At 38.9% G+C, this 22,042-nt stretch overlaps 1 protein-coding gene across 1 annotated transcript in view; it reads right to left on the bottom strand.

Moving 5' to 3' along the window:
• Positions 1 to 2,022: 2,022 nt before the first annotated feature.
• The window catches only part of LOC109469011 (NAD(P)H-hydrate epimerase-like), a 55,174-nt gene continuing 35,154 nt past the window's right edge, over positions 2,023 to 22,042 (bottom strand). Inside the window, exons 3-5 of the mRNA XM_019767400.1 lie at positions 4,168 to 4,384; positions 3,034 to 3,292; positions 2,023 to 2,342 (exon numbers count right to left, since the gene is read on the bottom strand). Of these exons, the coding sequence (XP_019622959.1) occupies positions 2,140 to 2,342; positions 3,034 to 3,292; positions 4,168 to 4,384 (679 nt within the window). The 3' untranslated portion in view covers positions 2,023 to 2,139. The remainder of the gene's footprint in view (positions 2,343 to 3,033; positions 3,293 to 4,167; positions 4,385 to 22,042) is intronic.

The raw sequence follows: 22,042 nt of genomic DNA, 5'->3' as shown, positions 1-22,042 counted from the left end.
GTGACTCAAATAATACATCTAAAGTTACTCAATGTTGAGAAGCAGAGAAGTACTTTAATAGGTTATGATGCTATATGATATCTTGTCACTAGAGGGCACTTTTTTGTAACGTAGCAACGTTGCACTTGCAACTATGATCATATTGAATAAATATAAGGGTTTAGCTGTTTCTTTTTTTTATTGTGTGTTGCACACACTTTCTTGTCCAAGTAATAGGCTCAAAATACATTTTCAGCCTACTTGTGAAAAAAACACTGTCAATAGAAAAAAGGCCCTCTTCAACACTATTTGTATGATATTTCTCAATATTGGCAATTCAATGGCGATGGGTGTCAGACTAAAAATATTGATATGGAAGCAATCAGAAGAATCAAATTTTTCTGCTTCTTTGCTTCAGAATGTCAAAGTTGATTATTTAGATACCTGCATAGGATAAAATTGTACACAGACACAAAAAAGCACACCAGCCATTCAAAAGCCACCAGAAAATTTCTTCAGAAGCAGTTTTTTTTTCTCACAAGTCTGTACAAAAACCATGGAACTGAATTCAAACTGCACACTACAAACACATCATTCAACAGTGCAGGATCATATGCAGAGATGAGGGGTTGGTGGAAAAAATGGTCCAGTATGGAGCGGTTGGGTGGAAGTATGCAGTTCTATCACATCAGGGGGCGCAACTACACATGACAGGGTCAGACCGCTTTTTCCGCTCCCAAACGGTCCAGACTGTTTTTCCACCAACCCAGAGATGGGGGGGGGGGGACATCAGATTTTTTTTCAACAGCCACAGCAGCCACAGTTGAAGACAGCTTTCAGACAGTGCTTGTTTTTGAAAAAGAAAAATTAAAAGACAGTGATACAGTTTCTCGGCCCCTCTCATGTCCTTAAATGGAATAGCCTGGAATATAGCAAAAAGTTTCCAAGCCTTGAAACATAGTTTAACCATCCATTGAAGCTAGCATTTGACAGTCGATTTCCAACATTCAACAATGTAGACATAGTTTTGTTATCTATCTGTGACTGATAATAATATTATACTATTTAAAGCACTGATTATCTCTCTAGCTGCATAACAGCAATAATCATGATAACGTGAAAAAAAATTGAAAAAAAAACACCTTCTATCAAAGAAAGCATATACAGCATAGTATACTGTATTTGATTAGTCAACCAATGAAATTACTTGAACACCACAATCTTAATTGTCATATGGTAATTTAAACCAAATACACACACTTCAACAAAGTAGGAAATGCCTAAAAACAATAATTATCGTATCTCACAGTTTTACAGAAATTCCATTAAAGTTGGCTATCTACACATGTATATTATTTGGTTCTGGGAAAATATTAAGTAAACGAAAATCATCTACAGTTTCAAAATACTACAGCACATTTCTACCAAAGCTTGATTAACTCACAGTCCATGGTTTCAAAAAACTTCACTCCATTGGCTTTCCTGACTTTTGATTGCTGTAAATTGTAGAGTAAGTTTATAATGAAATATATGAAGCCAGGACTTCTTTTACAGATGACAGCAGTCAGACATTCAGGCAAAAGAAGCACAATTAACATTCCTTTATAGCACAAATGACAACTTCGAATGTGCTGTTCATTCTCTAAGCAGACGTTATGCCTATTTTGGACTTTTAAATTAAAGCTTTTTTAGGTGCTTTGTCAGGGTTTTGATATTGTTGGCCTTTCTATGGGCCTCCTAAAGAAAAGCTGACAAAATAATCCTGACAAAATGCCTAAAAAAAGCTAATGAAAAACAATGTCCAAAGCAACCCTAACCTCTGCTTGGAGAGTAACTGATGTTGTTTTTATATGACATGTAGATGAATGCCTTGGCCACTCCACTTCAGAATCTGTATGTTAGAATTATCCCGGGTCCCCATTCTATTTATTTTTTGTTGCATTCTATCATTTTCCAACAGTCTAGCCATCTTCCTGACTAGACCAAAAGACACAACATTTTCTTAAGGTAGACAGCAATGAAATTTTTTTTTTCAAATTTTCCCTCATACTCCCCAAAACTCAAGTCTTTAATTTTTTAGCACAACTGCACTAGATGCAAACTTCAATGGCAACAGATTCTTTACAAAACACACTTGGAATTTGAAACCATCCCCTTGTGTCAATGCAGCCTGATGCAGGGCTCCGTACCCGGGTATGTCGGTAGGTTCAACTCGTATTTCTGGATGATCCCCGGTGGAACGAACCTCCCCCCGAGATAGTGGTACCTCCCGGCAAACTTCTCTGCACACTTCTTGGGCGCTGTCAGCGAGATGAGAAACTCTGGCTGGAGACCATCTGGGTTTCCACCCTCTACGTCCCAACCTGGAGTGTGCAGATAAAAAAAATACAGTCAAGCTTATCATGACAAAAAGCAGTTACTCAAGCAACTGGATATGATGTTGGTCAGATATTTCAGGTAGCATCCACTATCCTTCGTCAGTGACACAAGAGATAACTTGACGTGTACGCAAGAGTTTTAAACAATGAAGCAAGAACTATTGATTGATTATGTAGAAGTCAAATTTTGAATATGAGTACATTTGAAATAATTCAGAACCAGAATCTTTTTTTTTTTGCGAATCAGAAAAATATGAAGAGGCGAATCCGAGAACCAACAAATTAAATTGGTGTTGCCTCAGGATAGAAATCATTATAGTTATGTCAAAAACTGAATTCACTTTATTTGTGGTATCTACTTGTTACTCATTACATGTTATAAGATTTTCCCAGCCAGATGCCTCTCCTTGGTGCTGAAATATTGGTTTTATTGAATCTAATGGAAAATTCAATTGACTTCATTCATGCTCTGCCATAAACTGTCACTCAACACATATTCATGTCTGATTGGCTATCAACTCCATTATATTCTTCAATTCAGCTCCATTGGGCATTGTTAATTGCATAGCGTACCATAGATTCTTTCATAAGGCAATGTTGATTTGATTATATGGATGCGAATCCGAGAACCAACAAATTAAATTGGTGTGGCCTTATGTACATGTAGATGTCCTACCTGATGGAACATCAATGCTACAGACTGGCACCGTGACTTCCTTCAGGGTTTTCAGGATGTCTCCGAACGGCGGCCTGACCTCGCCCTTGAAGCTGAAGCCAAACAAGGCGTCGACGATGTAGCTGAATCCGTCGCTGAGCAGCTGAGGTTTGGGCAGGTGGGACAGGAACGGGATGTCCAGCTGCTCACACTGTAGGGTCAGGTTCTTGTACAGAGGCTTGTCTGTCCTCTTGGGGTAAAACACTGAGGGGTTGTAACCCTGGGGTAGAAGAAAGAATACCGTAACAACTCAAAAAAGTGCATAAAAAAAGTCAACTAACTGTAACAGTATAGTTGTTTGTGTGTTTGTACAGAGGCTTGTCTGTCCTCTTGGGGTAAAACACTGATGGGTTGTAGCCCTAGTATGTCAGGGAGAAGAAATAATGAGCAAAATGTATATAATATGTAAGTCATAGAAAATGATAAAACCATTAACACCAACAGTACTTAAATGTGGATAGTGAGGTTCTTGTATAGAGGCTTGTCTGTCCTCTTGGGGTAAAACACTGAGGGGTTGTAGCCCTGGGGAGTTCGGGGAGAAGAAACGTTAAGCTAAATTTCCTTCCCACACTATTAATGCTACAATGGAATGACCCCTATCTCTGTTTCTGTTAGCATTTGGGTCACACAGAAAGTGCAATCACTACAGCAGAGGTCCCTCGCCTCTTAGTGGTACAATGTGTTCCACTCCTAACTCCCACACACACAGGCCACTACAGCAGAGGGCTAGTCCATTGGTAGTGGTGTGTGTTAACACTCCATACTTTTTCCCAAATGCAAAGTGCTGAGCAGAGAATTAGTCTTTGGTATGACTCAGTCAGGGATCGAACTCAAAACCTACAGAATGCAAGGTGAGCACTCTACCCACTTAACCATTGCACTGGAGAAGAAAGAATAAACTAAGTTATAAACAAAACTTACAAACATCTTGAGATGTCTGGCGCAGACCAGCCCATCCCCACTGTTGTTCCCCAGGCCGCAGCATCTTGAGATGGTATGACTCGGCCGGGGATCGAACTCACAACCTACTGAATGCAAGGTGAGCACTCTACCCACTTGGCCATTGCACCGGAAAAGAAAGACCAAACAACTTACAAACATCTTGAGATGTCTGGCGCAGACCAGCCCGTCCCCGCCGTTGTTCCCCGGCCCGCAACAGACCAGCACCGTGGCGTCCTTCTTGAGCGAGGTGAGCGGGTAGGACTTGGCGAGGGCCACGGCACAGCTCAGGCCGGCCAGCTCCATCAGCTGATCCACACTGTACGCGTACTCATTAAACAACTCCTGGTCTATCTGCTGGGCCTCTTCTTGACTGAAACATATGAGTCAAACAGATCTGTTTAGAGTCTAATTTAATTAAAAACTTTTGTTCCAACACAAAGAAGAATGAATGTGGATGGATGGATGGATGGATGGATGGATGGAAGGATGGATGGAAGGATGGATGGAAGGATGGATGGATGGATGGATGGATGGATGGATGGATGGATGGATGGATGGATGGATGGATGGATGGATGGATGGATGGATGGATGGAAGGATGGATGGATGGACGGATGGATGGATGACTCGATATTCACATTTTGAGGTCACTGGCAGACATTGTTCCAACACATACCTTAAGTTTACATATTAGATTGTATATTTATCCACCCAACATTTTAGTTGTGCACATCATAAAGGTCACATATCCTTTTTGAGGCCATAAGCTATTAATCCACAGTAACAGTTTGACAGATCACTTGAAACTCTAAAAAGACCAACGTTACCTCAAAAACTGTGATACCCTGTGGAGTATTGACGTCAAAGAGAAGTACTTAAAACATACTTCACCCTGTATGCGGCTACATGTAAGTCTGACAAATGTTTAATGGCTCTTGGTCTGCAACAATTCTGAAAGAAATTGTAAGTTGGTAGAGAGGACATGTGGTGTTGATGGCCTGGACTTAAGACTAGCTGACAGGAGATTGAGAAGTGATGGGATTCCTGAATGCACTAGGCTGAAGTAGTATCCCAGGGAAAGGTACTTTTAAAACACAACTTTCCTCCTTCCAGCCAGGTGTAAAATGGTTGGGGCCACACAGCTGCAGCAGTGGAAGGATAGGGATGGGCCCAGTGCCTTCTACTCAAACATACACTCAGGCATGTTCAGGGGTACTGAGAAAAAGGATTTTTAATTGTTTGTGTATATGCGGGGGTATTGAGTGGAGAATACTCTAAAAATTATATGACATACTTTTAGAAACAAAAATATAACGTTACTGTTGTAAAAAGAAATTAAAAAAAATTAGCCAGACATCACTATTTAAAAAAAGCCTATTCTCCTATATTATCCTTGCTTCAAAATGTTGTATATTATAAATGTCATACAATGTACTTTATGAATTATTATGATCCACAATTCAGCTTGACATCTCAGCTTTATTTTTCCTACATGTTTTCATAAAGTTGCCTCAAAACCTCTTACTAACATCTGCACGCCTCCACTGCATTTGACACTCATTTACATTTAGTACTGTAAATTGAATCTCAGCTCTATTCTTCCTGTGTTTCTACATTTGTAACTCTATGACAGACAAAAATGTCTTCAGTTTTCATAAAGTTGCCTCAAAACCTCTTACTAGCATCTGCACGCCTCAAGTGCATTTGACACTCATTTACAAGTAAATTGAATCTTGTGGACAGACTAGAGTTGCTCTATTATTCCTGTGTTCCTTAAACTTTATAATAGGACAGACAAAAATGTCTTCCATTTTCATAAAGTTGCCTCAAAACCTCTTACTAACATCCGCACGCCTCCGCTGCATTTGACACTCATTTACAAGTAAATTGAATCTCAGCTCTATTCTTCCTGTGTTTCTACATTTTATTAATTTAATATTTTGTAAGTATGACAAACAAAATGTCTCCCATTTTCATAAATTTGCCTCAAAACATCTTACTAACATCCACACGCCTTTGCTGCATTTGACACTCATTTACAAGTAAATTGAATCTTGCTGAGGCTAGAGTTGCTCCCCTGTATGTACCAACCATGAAGGACACACACTCCATTTGTTTCAGGGCTGGATCCCCCTTGGAGAATAATAACTAGAACATCAACACAGTGATTCACATTCACAGCAAGAACTGTGAAGTGGCTCACAGACTGAGGCCTATATCATCCATGTTCCATATATATTGTATAACTCATATTATATCATACCCGGGCCGCGATAACGTTCGATAACGGGTTCCGGACCGGGCCGTACGTTACGGTACGGCCCGGTCCGGAACCCGTCATCGAACGCTTCCATGGCTTCCATAAAACGATTCGAACGCGTTTCGTCCTAACCGCGTGCGCCCCTTTCGAAAATTCGAATACAGAATCCGGACGTTGGAACTGATGTTGTTGCATTTGAGGGTTTAGGGGCACCAACTTTTGGCTCATCTTGCATTGAAAGGCGTGTTTTCTTGGGTGGGTATGATATAAATAAAATACAACACGGTGTATTCCGCATCGCCCTCGGTCCCGGCCCTCCCGCGAGTCGGATCGATCCGACCCGCGGTCGGGCCGATACCTCGGGCGATACGGAATACCCCGTGTTGTATTCTATATTGTACACAATTACAGCGTAGCGTCTAGAGTTAGTCATTTAGAAGTAGATTTTAGTATTGTTATTCTTGTCTATACTTGCCATACATTGTACCTGTTGCAATTGTTGCGCAATAAAGATTGATTGATTGTATTGTCTTACTCGTATAATGTATTATAGTTATACGTGTCCAAAATGCTCCCTTACTTCCCCACCATTCCCTACCACCAAAAAACAATTTTACTACTAAAATCACCCACATATTATAGAAGAAGTTGGTAAATTCGTCTTCCATTGCCTAAATTAAAAAAAGAAGAAGTCAAACCCAGTAAAACTAGTACCATGTATGTTGTAGAATATAGTATAATGCTAGACGTAGATATAGTCTCACATACCTCTTATGTTGTTTGTAACTGCAATTAGCCCTCGGGCATGTATTTGCAATAAACTTTCATCATCAATATATAGAGAGAAATAATGTTGTGAAATAATGTTGTGTTTCAGGTTTCCCGACTGACCCTAGCACAAGTTTGCTGACAATTCTAACTTAAGGCCACACCAATTTACTTTATTGGTTCTTGGAGTTTTTTAGAAAAAAAATATGATGCGACAGGGCAGAAAAAAATGATAAAATAAAAACAGGTCTAGGCATCCTATTATTGCCCAAAATGCAATGATAGGAGTCATGAAGTCAACACAAGAGGCTGGGTTAATATTTACATGACTGTAAACAATGAATTTTGAACTTTTAATCAAACCACTGCATTGATAGATGGAAAAACTGTAACAACTAGGAAGAAAAGGACTTTCCTCAACTGTTGGGGCCACAATTTAATTATGAGCATTTTTAGTTAATTCAGAACCAGAATCTTTTTTTTTTTTTTGCAAATCAGAAAAGAATGAAGAGGCGAATCCAAGAACCAACAAATTAAAATGGTGTAGCCTTAGAGCACGTCGGCAGAACGTACTGCACCTGCGCGAAACCCGTAATGTATTGTACATAGCATTTCGGCAGAACATCTCATATAAGGTTGTATTCGCTCATATAAGGTTAGCATTTCAACAGAAGTTTACAAATGTTTTGTCAGAAAGAATATCCTCTGCAACAGGCAAAATTCTGATGCAACGTTGACCAAAAAACTAAGGAAAAACGTGAAAATACGGGGTTCTGCGCAGGCGCAGTACGTTCTGCCAACGTGCTTAGCCTTAGTGCTGTTATGCAATATTAAGTTAACATAGATTAGCTCTTATTGAATAGATTCAAGGCTCTGTGAAGAAAGTACAGTATTGTAACATTAAATTGAATAATGTATCAAGGGCTAAACTTCCCTCTTAGACAGCTTTCCTGTGTATTTCCCCATTCAGGATTATTTCTTAAATGCCGGCGTGCCAAAGAAAAAGCTGACGCGGACATGAAAACCACAAGGTCACGGTTACCGAGACCTCAACTGACGCAGGAAAGTCCTTTAGTTTAAAGGTCAGAATCAGTTGAAAGCTCCCAGCATGCACAAACACGTCAGATACCCGCAGGGAAAACATGCACGGACGCTTCTTCCCGGAAAAAAGGATTCGGAAATAGATTATTTGCGGCACGGGTTATGGAAAGATCATCTTAGTAAAAAGCTTTTGAGCATCTAAGGAATTACTGGGCGAGTAAATTTGAGCTTTGAAAGACTCTCTCTGCTGAATACATGTTTTGAGCAGACTACCTCTATATGAAACTTTCTTGCTGTACTTAGCAAGATGAAATGTTTGCTACTTGTTAATTATAATAAGTTAAAAGGCATCCAGTGCAGTTTTTAGGGCTTGGAAACCAGATTTTTCAGTCAATATGCTACTACGTAGTACAAGTAGTCACTTATCTATATACTAAGTAGAAACATACTGGGCCAATGTATATTGACCTCATGAATAAAGGCTTGCTGCAGCTAATTAACACAGATGCAGACTACAACTTTGATAGTAACCTTTTTGGTGGGAAATCATAAATCGCATTCCTTCTATTTCAAAGAGCCCCATAATTAGTGCTGTGTACCTAAACCAACATTTAGGTTCAGGTTTGGATTCAAGTCCAGAGGTTCTTGACTCGTAAGTCCGGACCTAAACCCATGGCATATACAAAATTGCATCTTGGCAACCTTGCAATGTGGTTTGGGCAAAACTTTGGCCACATAACATGGAGGCCAGTACTTGACGATGCCCAATGGCAATGTTGTCTTCATTTCGCAGCACAGATTTTGCAATCTATGGGAGGTTTTAGGTGGCTTGGAAAGAACGGGGGTATGTGACATTTTTTTTGTCATAAGTCTGGAATCAGATCTTGACTTTTAGTTTTTTTTTATTTGAACCTAAGCATGTTTATAAGTCTGGAACCAGTCCAGCGAACCAGTACACAGCACTACCCATAATGAATACATGCAGCATGCAGCAACTCTTTATTCAAGTGGGGATAATCATAGCGTATCGAAGAGTGATCATATTCCGGTCACATCGGAGCACCGAGTTCCAAGAAGATGAAAAGAAAAGAAGCGTGATGACGCAAGTCGCCGTAATTCGATGCTCGGATGCGGTTAGGACGATTAACTTAGTTAACTTCCTTCCCAGACCTTTGGGTGGAGATAGGGCGGTGCCTATCTCTGTCTCTACAGCCCACATTTCTGTGGGCCGCACAGTTGCAATTGTGCAAACACTACAGCAGTGGCAGTTAGTATTCTTGTAGGTTAGAATTGTACTGAATGAATCAATGAATGAAATTTTATTGTACTGCTGTGAAATGCCTGCTACATGGTAGTCTAATTTTCAAGCAACAAACTCTCAGCCATACACATGCATTCATACACACGCATACACATACAAGCGCGTGCATACACACACACAAATATACACATGCGTGCACACACACACACACATACAAACACACAAACACACAGTCACACACACACAAAAACACACGCACACACACACGCACACATGCACACACACACACACACACACACATACCAAATCCCTTCTATGTCCCTCTTTCACAGATCATATGCCAAAACTTGCCTTGGTTATTTGCCATCAGTCTTGTCTTATCATAGCAACCAAACCATATCATAGCAACTAAAGCAATGTCTCAGAGCATATACATCTAAGTTCCTCATTATTCTAAGTGCAGTAGGTATGGCTGGGGCAATTTAAATGGCAGCCATTTACTAACATGTGCATCACCAGCCTATAGTGTTAACAGGATAGCATATTATGTGTGCTGGGCATTGCAATGGTCTAATTACTATGGACTGTAGCAAAGTCTTTTTATGGGTCATTATAGGCAGGAAGACATAAACTTGCTTTAGCTATGTTTAACAGATCTAGATTTTAACCTAATCCATCCCCTATGACTTAAGACACCAACATAACTAATATTGCTGGAAAGAGAAATATGTGATTTAGCTAGTAATGCTTTGGCATTTGGCAACATAAAATTGACTGTGGCTGACGTCATCTCTAAGATTGAGACAAATTGCCTAGAAGAAATGTTCATACAGGATGGTCAATGGAAGGACTGAAAGAGAAGGGGATGAAATGTGGTGACGGAAGAAGGGTTTACCTTCGTGTAGAAAGAAGGATTGCTACGCAACTTAAGACTGGCATCTTTACAAGTTATCAGATACAGATACAGAAGAACATGAAACAGTCATGCCTTCAAATATCAGAGTTATCAACCAAGAATTGACGTATTCAAAAACTCGTATTTCCCAAGAACTGTCGTAGACTGGAACTCGTTGCCACCAAGGCACAGTTGGGGCATCATCACTAGAAAGCTTTAAACAACTAAATGTGCAAAGATTGAATGTAACAAGTCGATCAGTGTGATATAGCTAGCTGACGCCGCGCCGAGTGCCTGCGAAGCTGGTGTGTTACGCCAAATGACGGTTATACCGGCTATACAGATACAGATATAGAAGATATGGACTTAAATTGTTACTGGACTTATTGGAGGGAGAAGGACCTCGGTATCTACCAGAGTCTTTGCTTCTCTAACGTCAAAGAAGAAGAATCCTAACACTGAGATTTTTACATTAACCCAAGGTGTAAGGCACAGTATCAGAGCCTAATATAAAGAACACATTAACGGTGCACACCCCAGTTCTTGCGCGACCGGGGTCCGTGATAGTCCGTTGTAAAAAAGTGACGAAAGGGTTTTGAGGGTCCAAGTTTGAGGTGACATTTCTCATAAACTGCCACTAAGTGTCATTAAACATTAGCATGGCTGAAGAGTGTAGGAAGTGGTGTTTTTGGGGTGAAAATTTCTTTTGGCTCCGAACCTTACTTCCGGGTATCCTTGCGCGCCAAGTGTAATCTGCCCGTTTGACCTACATTTCGCTCTGCACCCTCGTAGGGGTGCATTTGCAACCCCTCGCGCCGTGGACTGTTTAGAAAATTACAGTACTAGAATTTTCTTTATAATTTACTCGAGTATAGTCAAGGCTTGGGTCTTTCTGCCAGCATCAGTCATTTCTGCCGGAAAATTTTTTTCTATGGGATTATCCTACGCGAAAATTCGCAATTTTGGGCATTAATTTTGGAGTGAAAAAAATGTTTTTTTCCGTTGATTTTACCAAACTTAAAAAGGTTGAAGAAACCAAACTCAGCTGGTCTTGTAGCTGAAGAGATATCCTTTCGTCCAATATACAGTTATTCTCATTCCGAATTATTCCACGCCAGATACGGTCGCTAGATATGAGGGTGTGCAGCCTCCAATAGAGACGCCAAATAAACTGGGGTGTGCCCCCTTAAAAGGCAATCTGGTAAAAATGAACACAGTGCTTTCAATGTGCAAGAATATCCAAAAGAAAGGTTTTGGTCTGAAATCAATCTACGCCCAATAAATATTACTTCTTACACTTTTCATCCATGTTGGCAGTTAATGTCATTTTACAGAATATCATAAGAAATGAGAACTTAAACCTTAACCCTCAAAACCCTTTTCTCACTTTTTTACTGCACACTACCACGGACCCCTGATGCAGAAGAATTGGTGCAGTATCCATCAATCATACTCCATAACGAAATCATAATCATATTTCTTCGTCATTAAGCAAATGGAAAAATAGCAAAAGATTATGATTTTTATGAGCCAGCCAATTTTTAACAGTGACACACACATACAGTACATTCTTGCAACCTCTAAAAGCGTGAAGCAACAAACGATATTCAAGCAGCCTCAAAAATTATGGCTGTATTTCTATGGTTACAGTTGACTGTTAACAGCCTGGGCTGACGTCAATGTCGGTATCTCCTGAAAGCTTTTCTCGAACCAACACACTTTAAACAGGTGGCACAGAATGGGGAGCAATAAGTTCCAATCACGTATAAATTATTACCGCCATTCAGAAAGGTTTATGGCGCCTAAAAGAACCATCAACATCAATACTGAGCAATGTTTTCAGACTGAAATAAAAATGAGGAAGTTGTGTGCCATACTGGGAACTGTATGTTTAGGCCAGTCCATTTTGATTTCTTGGTTGTTGGATTTTTACAGAAAAAATATGAAGCGACAGGGTGAAAAACACTAGAAAGGTAACATTTACAAAGCAAATACATAATGTTTATCTTTATAAACACAATCATCCATATATGGTGACAGGAGTCTAAATCCCTCCTAAAATTCCCTACAAAATTGCAACACTATGTAACCTAACACTAGTTACCATGGTGACAGACGTCTGGTTCAGGTCAATGACCTTATTTGTTTGGAGAAGAAGAAGAGGAAACAGAGCAAACACAATTATATTTTTCTTCTGAGAAGGTGAACATAATAAAAACAGACCTAGGCATCCTATGATAGCCCCAAATGCTATGATCATAGTAGCAATGAAGTCAGCATACCAGGCTGGTTTGTAATTCAAACGATGAATTTCAAACGATTCATTCAGGCCTACAGCACAGTACAAAGTAATTATAGAAGAATCTATGGTACGCTATGCAATTAACAATGCCCACTGGAGCTGAATTGAAGAATATCATGGAGTTGATAGCCAATAAAACATGAATATGTGTTGAGTGACAGTTTGTGGCAGACCATGAATGAAGTCAATTGAATTTTCCATTAGATTCAATATAACCAATATTTCAGCACCAAGGAGAGGCATCTGGCTGGGAAATCTTATAACATGTAATGAGTAACAGGTAGATACCACAAATAAAGTGAATTCAGTTTTTGACATAACTATAATGATTTCTATCCCGAGGCAACACCAATTTAATTTGTTGGTTCTCGGATTTGCATCTTCATATTTTTCTGATTTGCAAAAAAAAAAAGATTCTGGTTCTGAAGTAACTCAAAAATGCTCATATTTGCCCCCAACATTGGAGGAAAGTCCTTTAGTTTTCTTCCTACTTGTTACAGTTTTCAATGCAGTGGTTTGATTAAAAGTTCAAAATTCGTTGTTTAAATTTTAACCCAGCCTTTGGGGCTATTAATATTATAGGATGCCTAGACCTGTTTTTATTTTGTTTTTTTGCCCTGTCGTTTTTTTTTTCTCTGAAAAAAATCCAAGAAGCATCAAATTAAATTGGTGTGGCCTAATATAACAATATTTTCAGCACCAAGGACAGACATCTGGCTCAAAAACATGTTGTATAACATCCCTTTGAGTGACAAGTGCTTAAACCATAAATGAAGTGAATTCATAGGGAATGTTCCCTTTTATTAAGAACCTGAATACACAATGCCCAATGCATGCAGTACCAAGAAAATATTTATGCCTCAAAACATATTTTGAGTGACAGGTAATTACATGTACATACCATAAATGAAGAGAATTTATAGAAAAAAACTAGAAAGGTAACATTTGCAAAGCAATTGCATAATGTTTACCTTCCCATATGGTCTGCACTGTCAAACCCTCCTGCTATAAAATTGCAACATGATGTAACCCAACACCAGTTACCATGGTGACAGATGTCTGGTTCAGGTCATTGACTTGCACACAGAGGGGTATTTTGACCCCTGATTTGTGAACTAAAATTTAAAAAACACAGACAGGAACTCCCCTCCAAGGCCCCTTCAAAACAAGGCAGGCTAACCCGCTGCGTTGGCCAGTAAATTTTCATCAGAACATGAAATATTGAACATTTAGAGCTCTGATACTATCAGGGAGGATATAGCCGACTCCGGAAACAAATACCCTTACAGTAACCGTAAATTATGAAATATTTCCAGCATTTTTTGTTTTTTGTTTTATTTTCCTTCTTAAAACTGACAGTCAATCAAATCAGCTAACAGTCAAAGCCACTGAATTAAAACAATCTTGAATATAGATGCCAGCAAAAAAAACTTGTATTTCTCCAGAACTATCGTAGACTGGAACTTGATGCCTCCAAGCACAGTTGGGGCATCATCACTAGAAAGCTTTAAACAACTCCTGCAATTAATTGAGCATAGATTGAGTGTAACAAGTCGTTTGGTGTGATATAGCTAGCTGCCGCCGCACTGCGTGCCTGCAAAGCTGGTGTGTTACGTTGAAGGGCAGTTATACCAGCTATACTGATACAGAAGCTGGTGTGTTACGCCGAAGGGCAGTTATACCGGCTATACTGATACAGATACTGATACATGTATGCCCAAACAGATGGAGACTTTACTTACATAAAAGGTTGTTAACCTTTTGAATTCCCCCTGCTGCCTAACCTCATAACCAATGCAAATTTGGTGCCAGAGGTTCAAACGGTTTCAAGTGTTTCATGTGTTTACAAATAGAAATATCTAAGATCTAAAGATTATGTCGGTTTAGATCAACTTACACCATGTAGGTGCATGAAAAGTTGACTGTAAAGATGATATTTATAAGCAATATTTTCAAACCAACAACATCATTTTAAGAAATGGACACTTATTTCATGATTACATTTTATCACATCAATATTTCAAAAATGTGTATACTGACAAAAAACCTCTGCTAACATTTGTTACCCATTAAATAAACCCAAAACCTGTCAGAAATAATTGAACATGCATGTCCCACAGGAACTGCCTTGATTTCCCTGAACTCCAACATGGCCGCCGAATATCAAGTTCTTCAAGGTCATTTCAAGTACATACGGGGAAAACGTGTTGACAGCAGGATTTCCGATTGCCTTCAGATCAGCTCTGACTGAGAGCTTGACAGAAAACCAGTAAGATTATTTCTGATACAGCTACTCAAAGGTTGTAGGTTCAGAACAACATGTTGGAAGAGCAATGTCAAGGTATCATTTTAGCCAAAAAAACATGGCCAAGGTGACCTTCACAAGTAGAACATGGCATCGAAGGACAGCAATCAGCCACCTACATGTATAAGAAAAGAATCATGGGCACAGTGTTTTAGCCAGCCTAAAATTTTTCTTCCATCATCTGAATTTGGTTTGACGTTGCTATGTCTATTGCCAGAGTGAGATAATCCTAGCTAGGGGGTCTGGGATGCTCCCCTGGACAAAATGTCAAAATCTTGACCCTCTGAAATGCTATTTCCTGCATTTTCAGGGGCACATTTTGCTGGTAGACAATATATTATAAGCTTATTTTAATGACATTCTGTATCTTTTACACATTGATTTTTGTCCCCCAAAGATAATGGATTGGGCAAAATATCTGTCCGCCATGAGTGGCAAAATTCAGTAAAATGATGGAAAGACAGACGCTATACGCTATAGCTAGAGTGGGTATTCGCTAAAAAGAGAAAAAAAACTGTAAATTTTGATTTATTTAAGTTCGGCTCAATGGATTTGCTTAAAACTTGTGGGAGCACATTCTGGACATGACCACACCAAAAAAAAATTAAGATTCGTGCGACAAGGACAGCCCCAGAGTGGGCATTCGCTAAAAAGAGAAACCCCATGTAAAAACGTTAGATTGGCAGGCTGTAAGCATCGCTAATAAAGAGAACAGTTTGATTCTTACTCTACTGGGCTTCAGGGCAAATCCAGCCACTGGCAGCCGTAGCTGGCTGCACTCAAGGATTAGCCATACATGTACGTTTAATCAGCTTACTGTTGCATGTGACAGGTTTACTGACAAAATCCTGCCTGGTTGTTGCCTAAGTCTCGCAAGTTAAAAAAAGATAGGCTGTGAAGCTGCTCAGTTCATCTTTGGCAGAAAAACTATCATAATAGCGTAATGTAACATACCTGTTTCATATTCTATACAGTTTATACTATACTATATTATATATAATATATACACAGTTTATAATATGCTATATAATTATACAATACATCATATTTTATCATAGTTCTTATTAGCTTTAAAAATTGTCAATAGATCTCAATATCAAAAGCAACAGTCACGTTATAGGAAATTGCAGGTTTCGAATGGGTATATCAGGTCCTGGATATGATATACATATACATATATACATTGTACATGTGACAGCTGTCAGAGGATATCAGGTACCCATATCTCCCTGGATACAGATGTTTGGAGGTATGCGATAAATGAGTGACATCGGGTCCAGAGGATATATATATCAGGTGCTGCAACCAGGCAACCCCAGCAAACCATTCAGAACATCTTAACGATTAATTTGGAATGGCCCATTCATTGGGTAGTTAACAACTATTCTGATTCAAGCTACTTCAAACTAATGTTGGTCTCTTGTTTTTTACTAATGCCATATAGGATTAGGTATTTTGTGTCCAAACATCTTTGTTTGTCAACACATAATGCCTAACACATTCGACTATTTTCAGGAACTGTATACAGTGTATACAGATTGTATTTTGTGATGATGATAATACTATCGTGATGATGTATTTTGTTTTCATATCGTCTCTAAAATTCACTCTCTGTGCTACTGTGGTCTTCATTATATAATATTATTCAAGGCATAAAACGTAGCCAAATGAAGAATTAGAACCTTTCAGTTCTGTCCTTATGTGCACCATGTTCAGCTTAGAATGTCTTGTTTGATGAAAACATTCTGTCCTTTTGGATGGCATTGGCCATTTAAAGTGACGGTTTATGCCTGAATGATGTGGTCCAAAAAGTGCCTGGATCAGTTTGATACACACTATAGCACTCAAAATTCCTCTCTTGAGCATACTAAATGTCTAAAAAGGTGATTCTGAAGCAATTGTGTCCCAGGAAAAACATTAATCCTAGTGTGTTATGGTTTATTAAGCCTAGTACTGGGAGGGTATCTGATACATAACAACAGTAAGTTGTAGGTAAATTGTTGTACGAAATTGTAGGTAAATAATGTTGAAACATATTATTTTCCTCGAATGTTTTTTTTTTAGTGTTAGTCTTAGGCCATACCAATTTAAATTGTTGGTTCTCGGATTTTTTCGGAAAAAATAAGAAGCGACAGGGCAAAAATCAAAAATAAAAACAGGTGTAGGCATCCTATTATAGCCCCAAATGCAACGATAGGAGCCATGAAGTTATAAAGGCTATTTGCCTTAAATTAAGTTTATAACCGACCAAATATTTAAGAAATCTGCAATTAGTAGGCCTAGCTTAGTCAATGACTTATTGTTTGTTATTATGTTATCAGACATACATTCAGTAAAACAAAAACAGGTCTAGGCATCTTATCATAGCCCCAAATGCTACGATAGGAGCCAGAAGTCAACACAAAAGGCAAGGTTGATAAACAATGAATTTTGGACTTCTAATCAAACCATTGCATTGATAGATGGAAAAACTGCAACAAGTAGGAAGAAAAGGACTCAACTGTTGGGGGCAAAATATGAGCATGTTTGAGTTGATTCGGAACCAGAATCTTTTTTTTTCGCAATTCTGAAAAAAATGAACAGGCAAATCTGAGAACCAACAAATTAAATTGGTGTGTCCTTACATACCCCTCTCATTGCATGCTACTCATGCAAAACTGTCCACAAATGCTGCAGCTATATCAAGACTATATTTTGCACGGTAGCCATTAAATACTGCATTCAAAGGGCACACACATACGCATGGTTACGGTAGTATTCTCTATAGGCAACCTATAATACACTGCCCGGCCAAATTACCACACACACTAGTACTTATGCCAAATTACTGACTCGCTAACTGAGTTGTGGACTTAATAGTTCCCCCAAGGCCAGTAAATTGATAATCAATTACCATATGAATGGCAGCAGCCAATACCAAATTTCTAACACCGCTATTATTTAGATGAAACACAGCCTTTAAAGACAAATCCTTCAATCAAAACATGCATATCAAGTTACGCTTAGAATGTCAATTCTTACCAAAAACAAAAAGAGAGATTGCAAATTTTGAACACGTTTGTTTATAATTACAAATACCTGACGTTAGAGAATTGTCACCGATTAGAGATATTGCCACTATCATTTGAATAAAACACAGCCCAAAGACAAAACCCTATATCAAAACATTCATAATCAAGTTACGTCTAAAACGTCAATTCTTACCAAAATCAATTTGTCAATTTAGAACGTGTTTGTTTACCATTACCTGACATAAGAGATGTCACCGATCTTGTGACCCATGCTTATGACTTCGCAGTCTTCATCGACCGTTCCACCCTTCTCCGTACTGTAGCGCTTCCGAAACGAGAAACGCAGACCGGACGCGTACTTTCCCTTCCAGCTTTCCATGTCGCCAAAACGTTTCCCGTACGTGCCTGGCCCTACTCCCTTTCCTGGTCCTCCTGGATAATTACATTCCCAACATACGGAATTCCACCCTCCGAATCTTGACCCCACAACCCAGGTTTTGTACGCAAAACCGACCTCGGCTGACCCCAAACGGGACACACCCTTGAACCTGACGCTTCACGACACGAGCGCGGAAAGGTGCGGAGAGGAAAGAGTGGCGGATTGGAGGCAGCGATTGCCAGGTAACCGGAGAGCTAGCCCCTGTACAGTTATCGCATGCTGATGGTAAAGGTACTACCACTCCCGGGTGATGCCTTGCATGTAAATGGTGGCAGCACAAAGACAGAAAAGATCTCTGACATTACCCACCCTGTCTACGTAGGTAGGCAAAGACTAGCAAGGCATTTTATGCTGGGCGGGCCGTCTCATAACATTGTGTTCCCCTCAAATCAAAATCGCTACCCTTACACAAAGGGATTGTTGTAATATGATTACTAAGCGTTGGATTCGACCAAAAGTGGCTTACTAAGCCACATAATCTACCACAGATACTCTATATCGAGCCAATAAGGGTTTTTGATTTGATTTTAGGGGCTGATAGAATAACACGATAATCATGGAAAGGCTGTTGCATGTCCATTAAAACTGTCACAGGTGCACGGGGCTTTTTTTTATCAGGCTACGACATTAATGGAAATGGCAAAGATGAAATTAATCCGTGGATTCACAACAGTTCCCATCTTAAAGGCTTGGAAAGGGACAGGATATAACTGAGTACTAAATCCTACCTGATATTTGCAAACTAAATATAAAGATACAACAAAGGTTTAGAATATAAGCTCTAGCAAGTCAGCAAAATGGGAGGATTACAAGTAAGTGTTACATTTAGAATGGCAAAAACAATTTTATTTCTTGGTTTTCTGATTTTGATATAAAAGTAGCTGGGCTTTAACAATTGAGATTGGTACCACCACTGTAGTAAAAGGTGTGAAAATCATGTATTAACTTTAACTAATACCAGGGTGTTCTTTCAATCTTTGATACAACAGTTTAAATGCAGACACATACACAGACAAATACCTGTCCTTGGTGCTGAACACTATCCACACACATAAGGCTTTGTTTCTTGTGTGTCTAATATTTGTGTTTGCCTCTAGATCTGTCTTAAACTTTGTAGTCATTTCCACATGCTAGGCAATTAAGGACAATGACAAAAGTTACGTCAAAGGTCCTAGAAAAATCCCAGAAAAGTTTACTTGATTTCCTGTCTTCAATTTCTTCTTATATGCCTGTCTGAACTTCTGGGAGCCAGTAGCACTAAACCAATACACATACCAAATCAGCAAAAAATTTAGAATAATGAATAAAACAAGATATTCACAAAAACCCAAAATATTTCCCACCTGCAGGTATAAGTTCTTTGATTTCTCGTTGTAATAATTTTGTTATTCCTACAGGGCAGTTCGTGTGCATTCATGCTTGTTCAGTGCCTCCAATCATAACATGCATGAGTAGGTCGAGTGCAAATCATACCAAGTCTGAAATATGACATCTTACATTACACTGCACAATAACCAATGACGGAATTCAGTTCTAGCAATCATATCATTGCAAAGTAGTTATAACCTACCATAATTCATTATATAGGAAAATAAATGTTGACACAAATCAAATACAATAAGTGGAATGCCAGCAAAAACTTATTATGTTTCATTTCTAATTATAATAATAAAGAAAAGTACTACAGTAATGAATTTATTTTTTTTCCTGACACTTAGATGTTGAATATGCTGTATACACAAAAAAATGTACATTTAACATCTCTACATAGTACATACATAAACCTACAAAAATATTTGGGTACACTGGTGTAAGCTGTAAAAATTTAATTTAGATTTGTCATTTGAAAACCATCATAACCAATGATACTGTAACAGTTAAGAATATCACTGTTGCCCCAACAAAACGACGAAATACAGCAGTTCAAAATCCCTAACATACAAATATCTTTTGTTGAGAATAAACATGTTTTGAGACCCCCAACAGTTCTGCGCAGACCAATTATTCCCAAATGCTATCGCGAATTTATACCTTTGCACTGTTGGTTGTCGCGCAGAGGCAATGAATAAAATTTCCATCCTCCATCCAAAAGAAGCTCATTTGCTATTCCAAACACTACCCTGAAGGTCAGAAATACATAAGGGACAGTTCAGAAACAAATAGGGAGGTAGATGAGAAGACAACCAGATACTAGAAAGGCCAACATTTGCTCGGGAGCAAATGCAGCAGATGGCTTCACCACATCCCCCGTAACAAAATGGACCTACCCCCTCTCGCACAAATGAACTATTCCTTAATCAACCCTGTCCAAAATATGAAGTGTTCCAATAGTCTATACCCCAATGCAGCAATGGAATCTTCCAATGCCTTCTGCTGTTGGAAAATGTAGAACTATATTAGAACCACTGCGTGGTGTGGTGAAGCCATAACTAGCACAAACTAAGCCTGTGTGCATGCTACAGTATACTTGTATTTTCCTAGAACTATCGTGGATTGGAACTCGTTGCCACGAAGCACAGTTGGGGCACAATCTATTAGAAACAACTCCTGCAATTAAATGTGCGAAGATTGAATGTAACAAGTAGTTTGGTGTAATATAGCTAGCTGCTGCCACGCCGTGAAAGGTGGTTGGTTATACCAGCTATTCTACATCTGTATCTGTATATTAGGCTTCCGCTTAATTTGCAGGCAGGCAGTGTCCTACTTTAATGTACCTTTGCAATTCTAGCCTCAAGCAAATGTTTAAAGATAGTAGTTGTCAGCATCTATGTTGTGAGGATGCAAATATGCATACTGATGAAGTCTATGTTATCATATGGTCACACCTATTTAATTTGTTGGTTCTCAGATTTGCCTCTTTATTTTTTTCTGATTTGCAAAAAAAAAAAAGATTCTGGTTCTGAATCAACTCAAAAATGATCATATTTTGCCCCCAACAGTTGAGGAAAGTCCTTTTCTTTCTAGTTGTTACGGTTTTCCCATCTATCAATGCAGTGGTTTGATTAAAAGTTCAAAATTCATTGTTAACCCAGCCTTTTGTGTTGACTTCATGGCTCTTATCGTAGCATTTGGGGCTATAATAGGACGCCTAGACCTGTTTTATATTTCATAAGTAATTTTATATTTTCGCCCTGTCGCTTTATATTTTTTCTGAAAAAATTCTGAGAACCAACAAATTAAATTTGTGTGGCCTATAGCTTAGTTATTATTTTAAGCACAGTGTAACGTAACGATATACCTACTGTAGAACCAGTAAACTGTATTAGCCCGGCCCCTAACAGCCAACATACTTGTATCCAGCCCATTTTGATTCCCCATTGAGATAATGTTTATGTCTACTTCCCTGGCATCTATCATTCCTACACATAAACTACTACTCTCACAGCCACAGGCCAGCCCCATTCTACAAATGGTTACTTATATGGTCCTTCCTCTATAGTGGTGTAGATAGCCTAGTGGTTTAGGATAGTGGATGTGGGATCGAGAGGTCACGGGTTCAATTCCTGTCGTTCCTGGCTAGAAGTCACATCTTTGGAAAGGGTACTTTACATGACTTTACTCCAGGCATCCAGGCATAAATATTTGAAAGGGGTACCTGAGTTCAGTTAGGCAGGTAAAATATGGTAAAAGGAAAGAGATGGACTCTACCTTCCAAAACAATACCAAAGAAAGATCATGATTTAACTATCCTTACAATTAAAGGCTATGGGATTACAGTGGCAGCCAGTTAATTGCAAAATGCTTAT

Source organism: Branchiostoma belcheri, unplaced genomic scaffold (assembly GCF_001625305.1).
Source record: "Branchiostoma belcheri isolate BF01 breed outbred unplaced genomic scaffold, Haploidv18h27 scaffold2, whole genome shotgun sequence".
Classification (NCBI taxonomy): Eukaryota; Metazoa; Chordata; class Leptocardii; order Amphioxiformes; family Branchiostomatidae; genus Branchiostoma; species Branchiostoma belcheri.
This window is presented reverse-complemented; position numbering and strand designations above follow the sequence as displayed.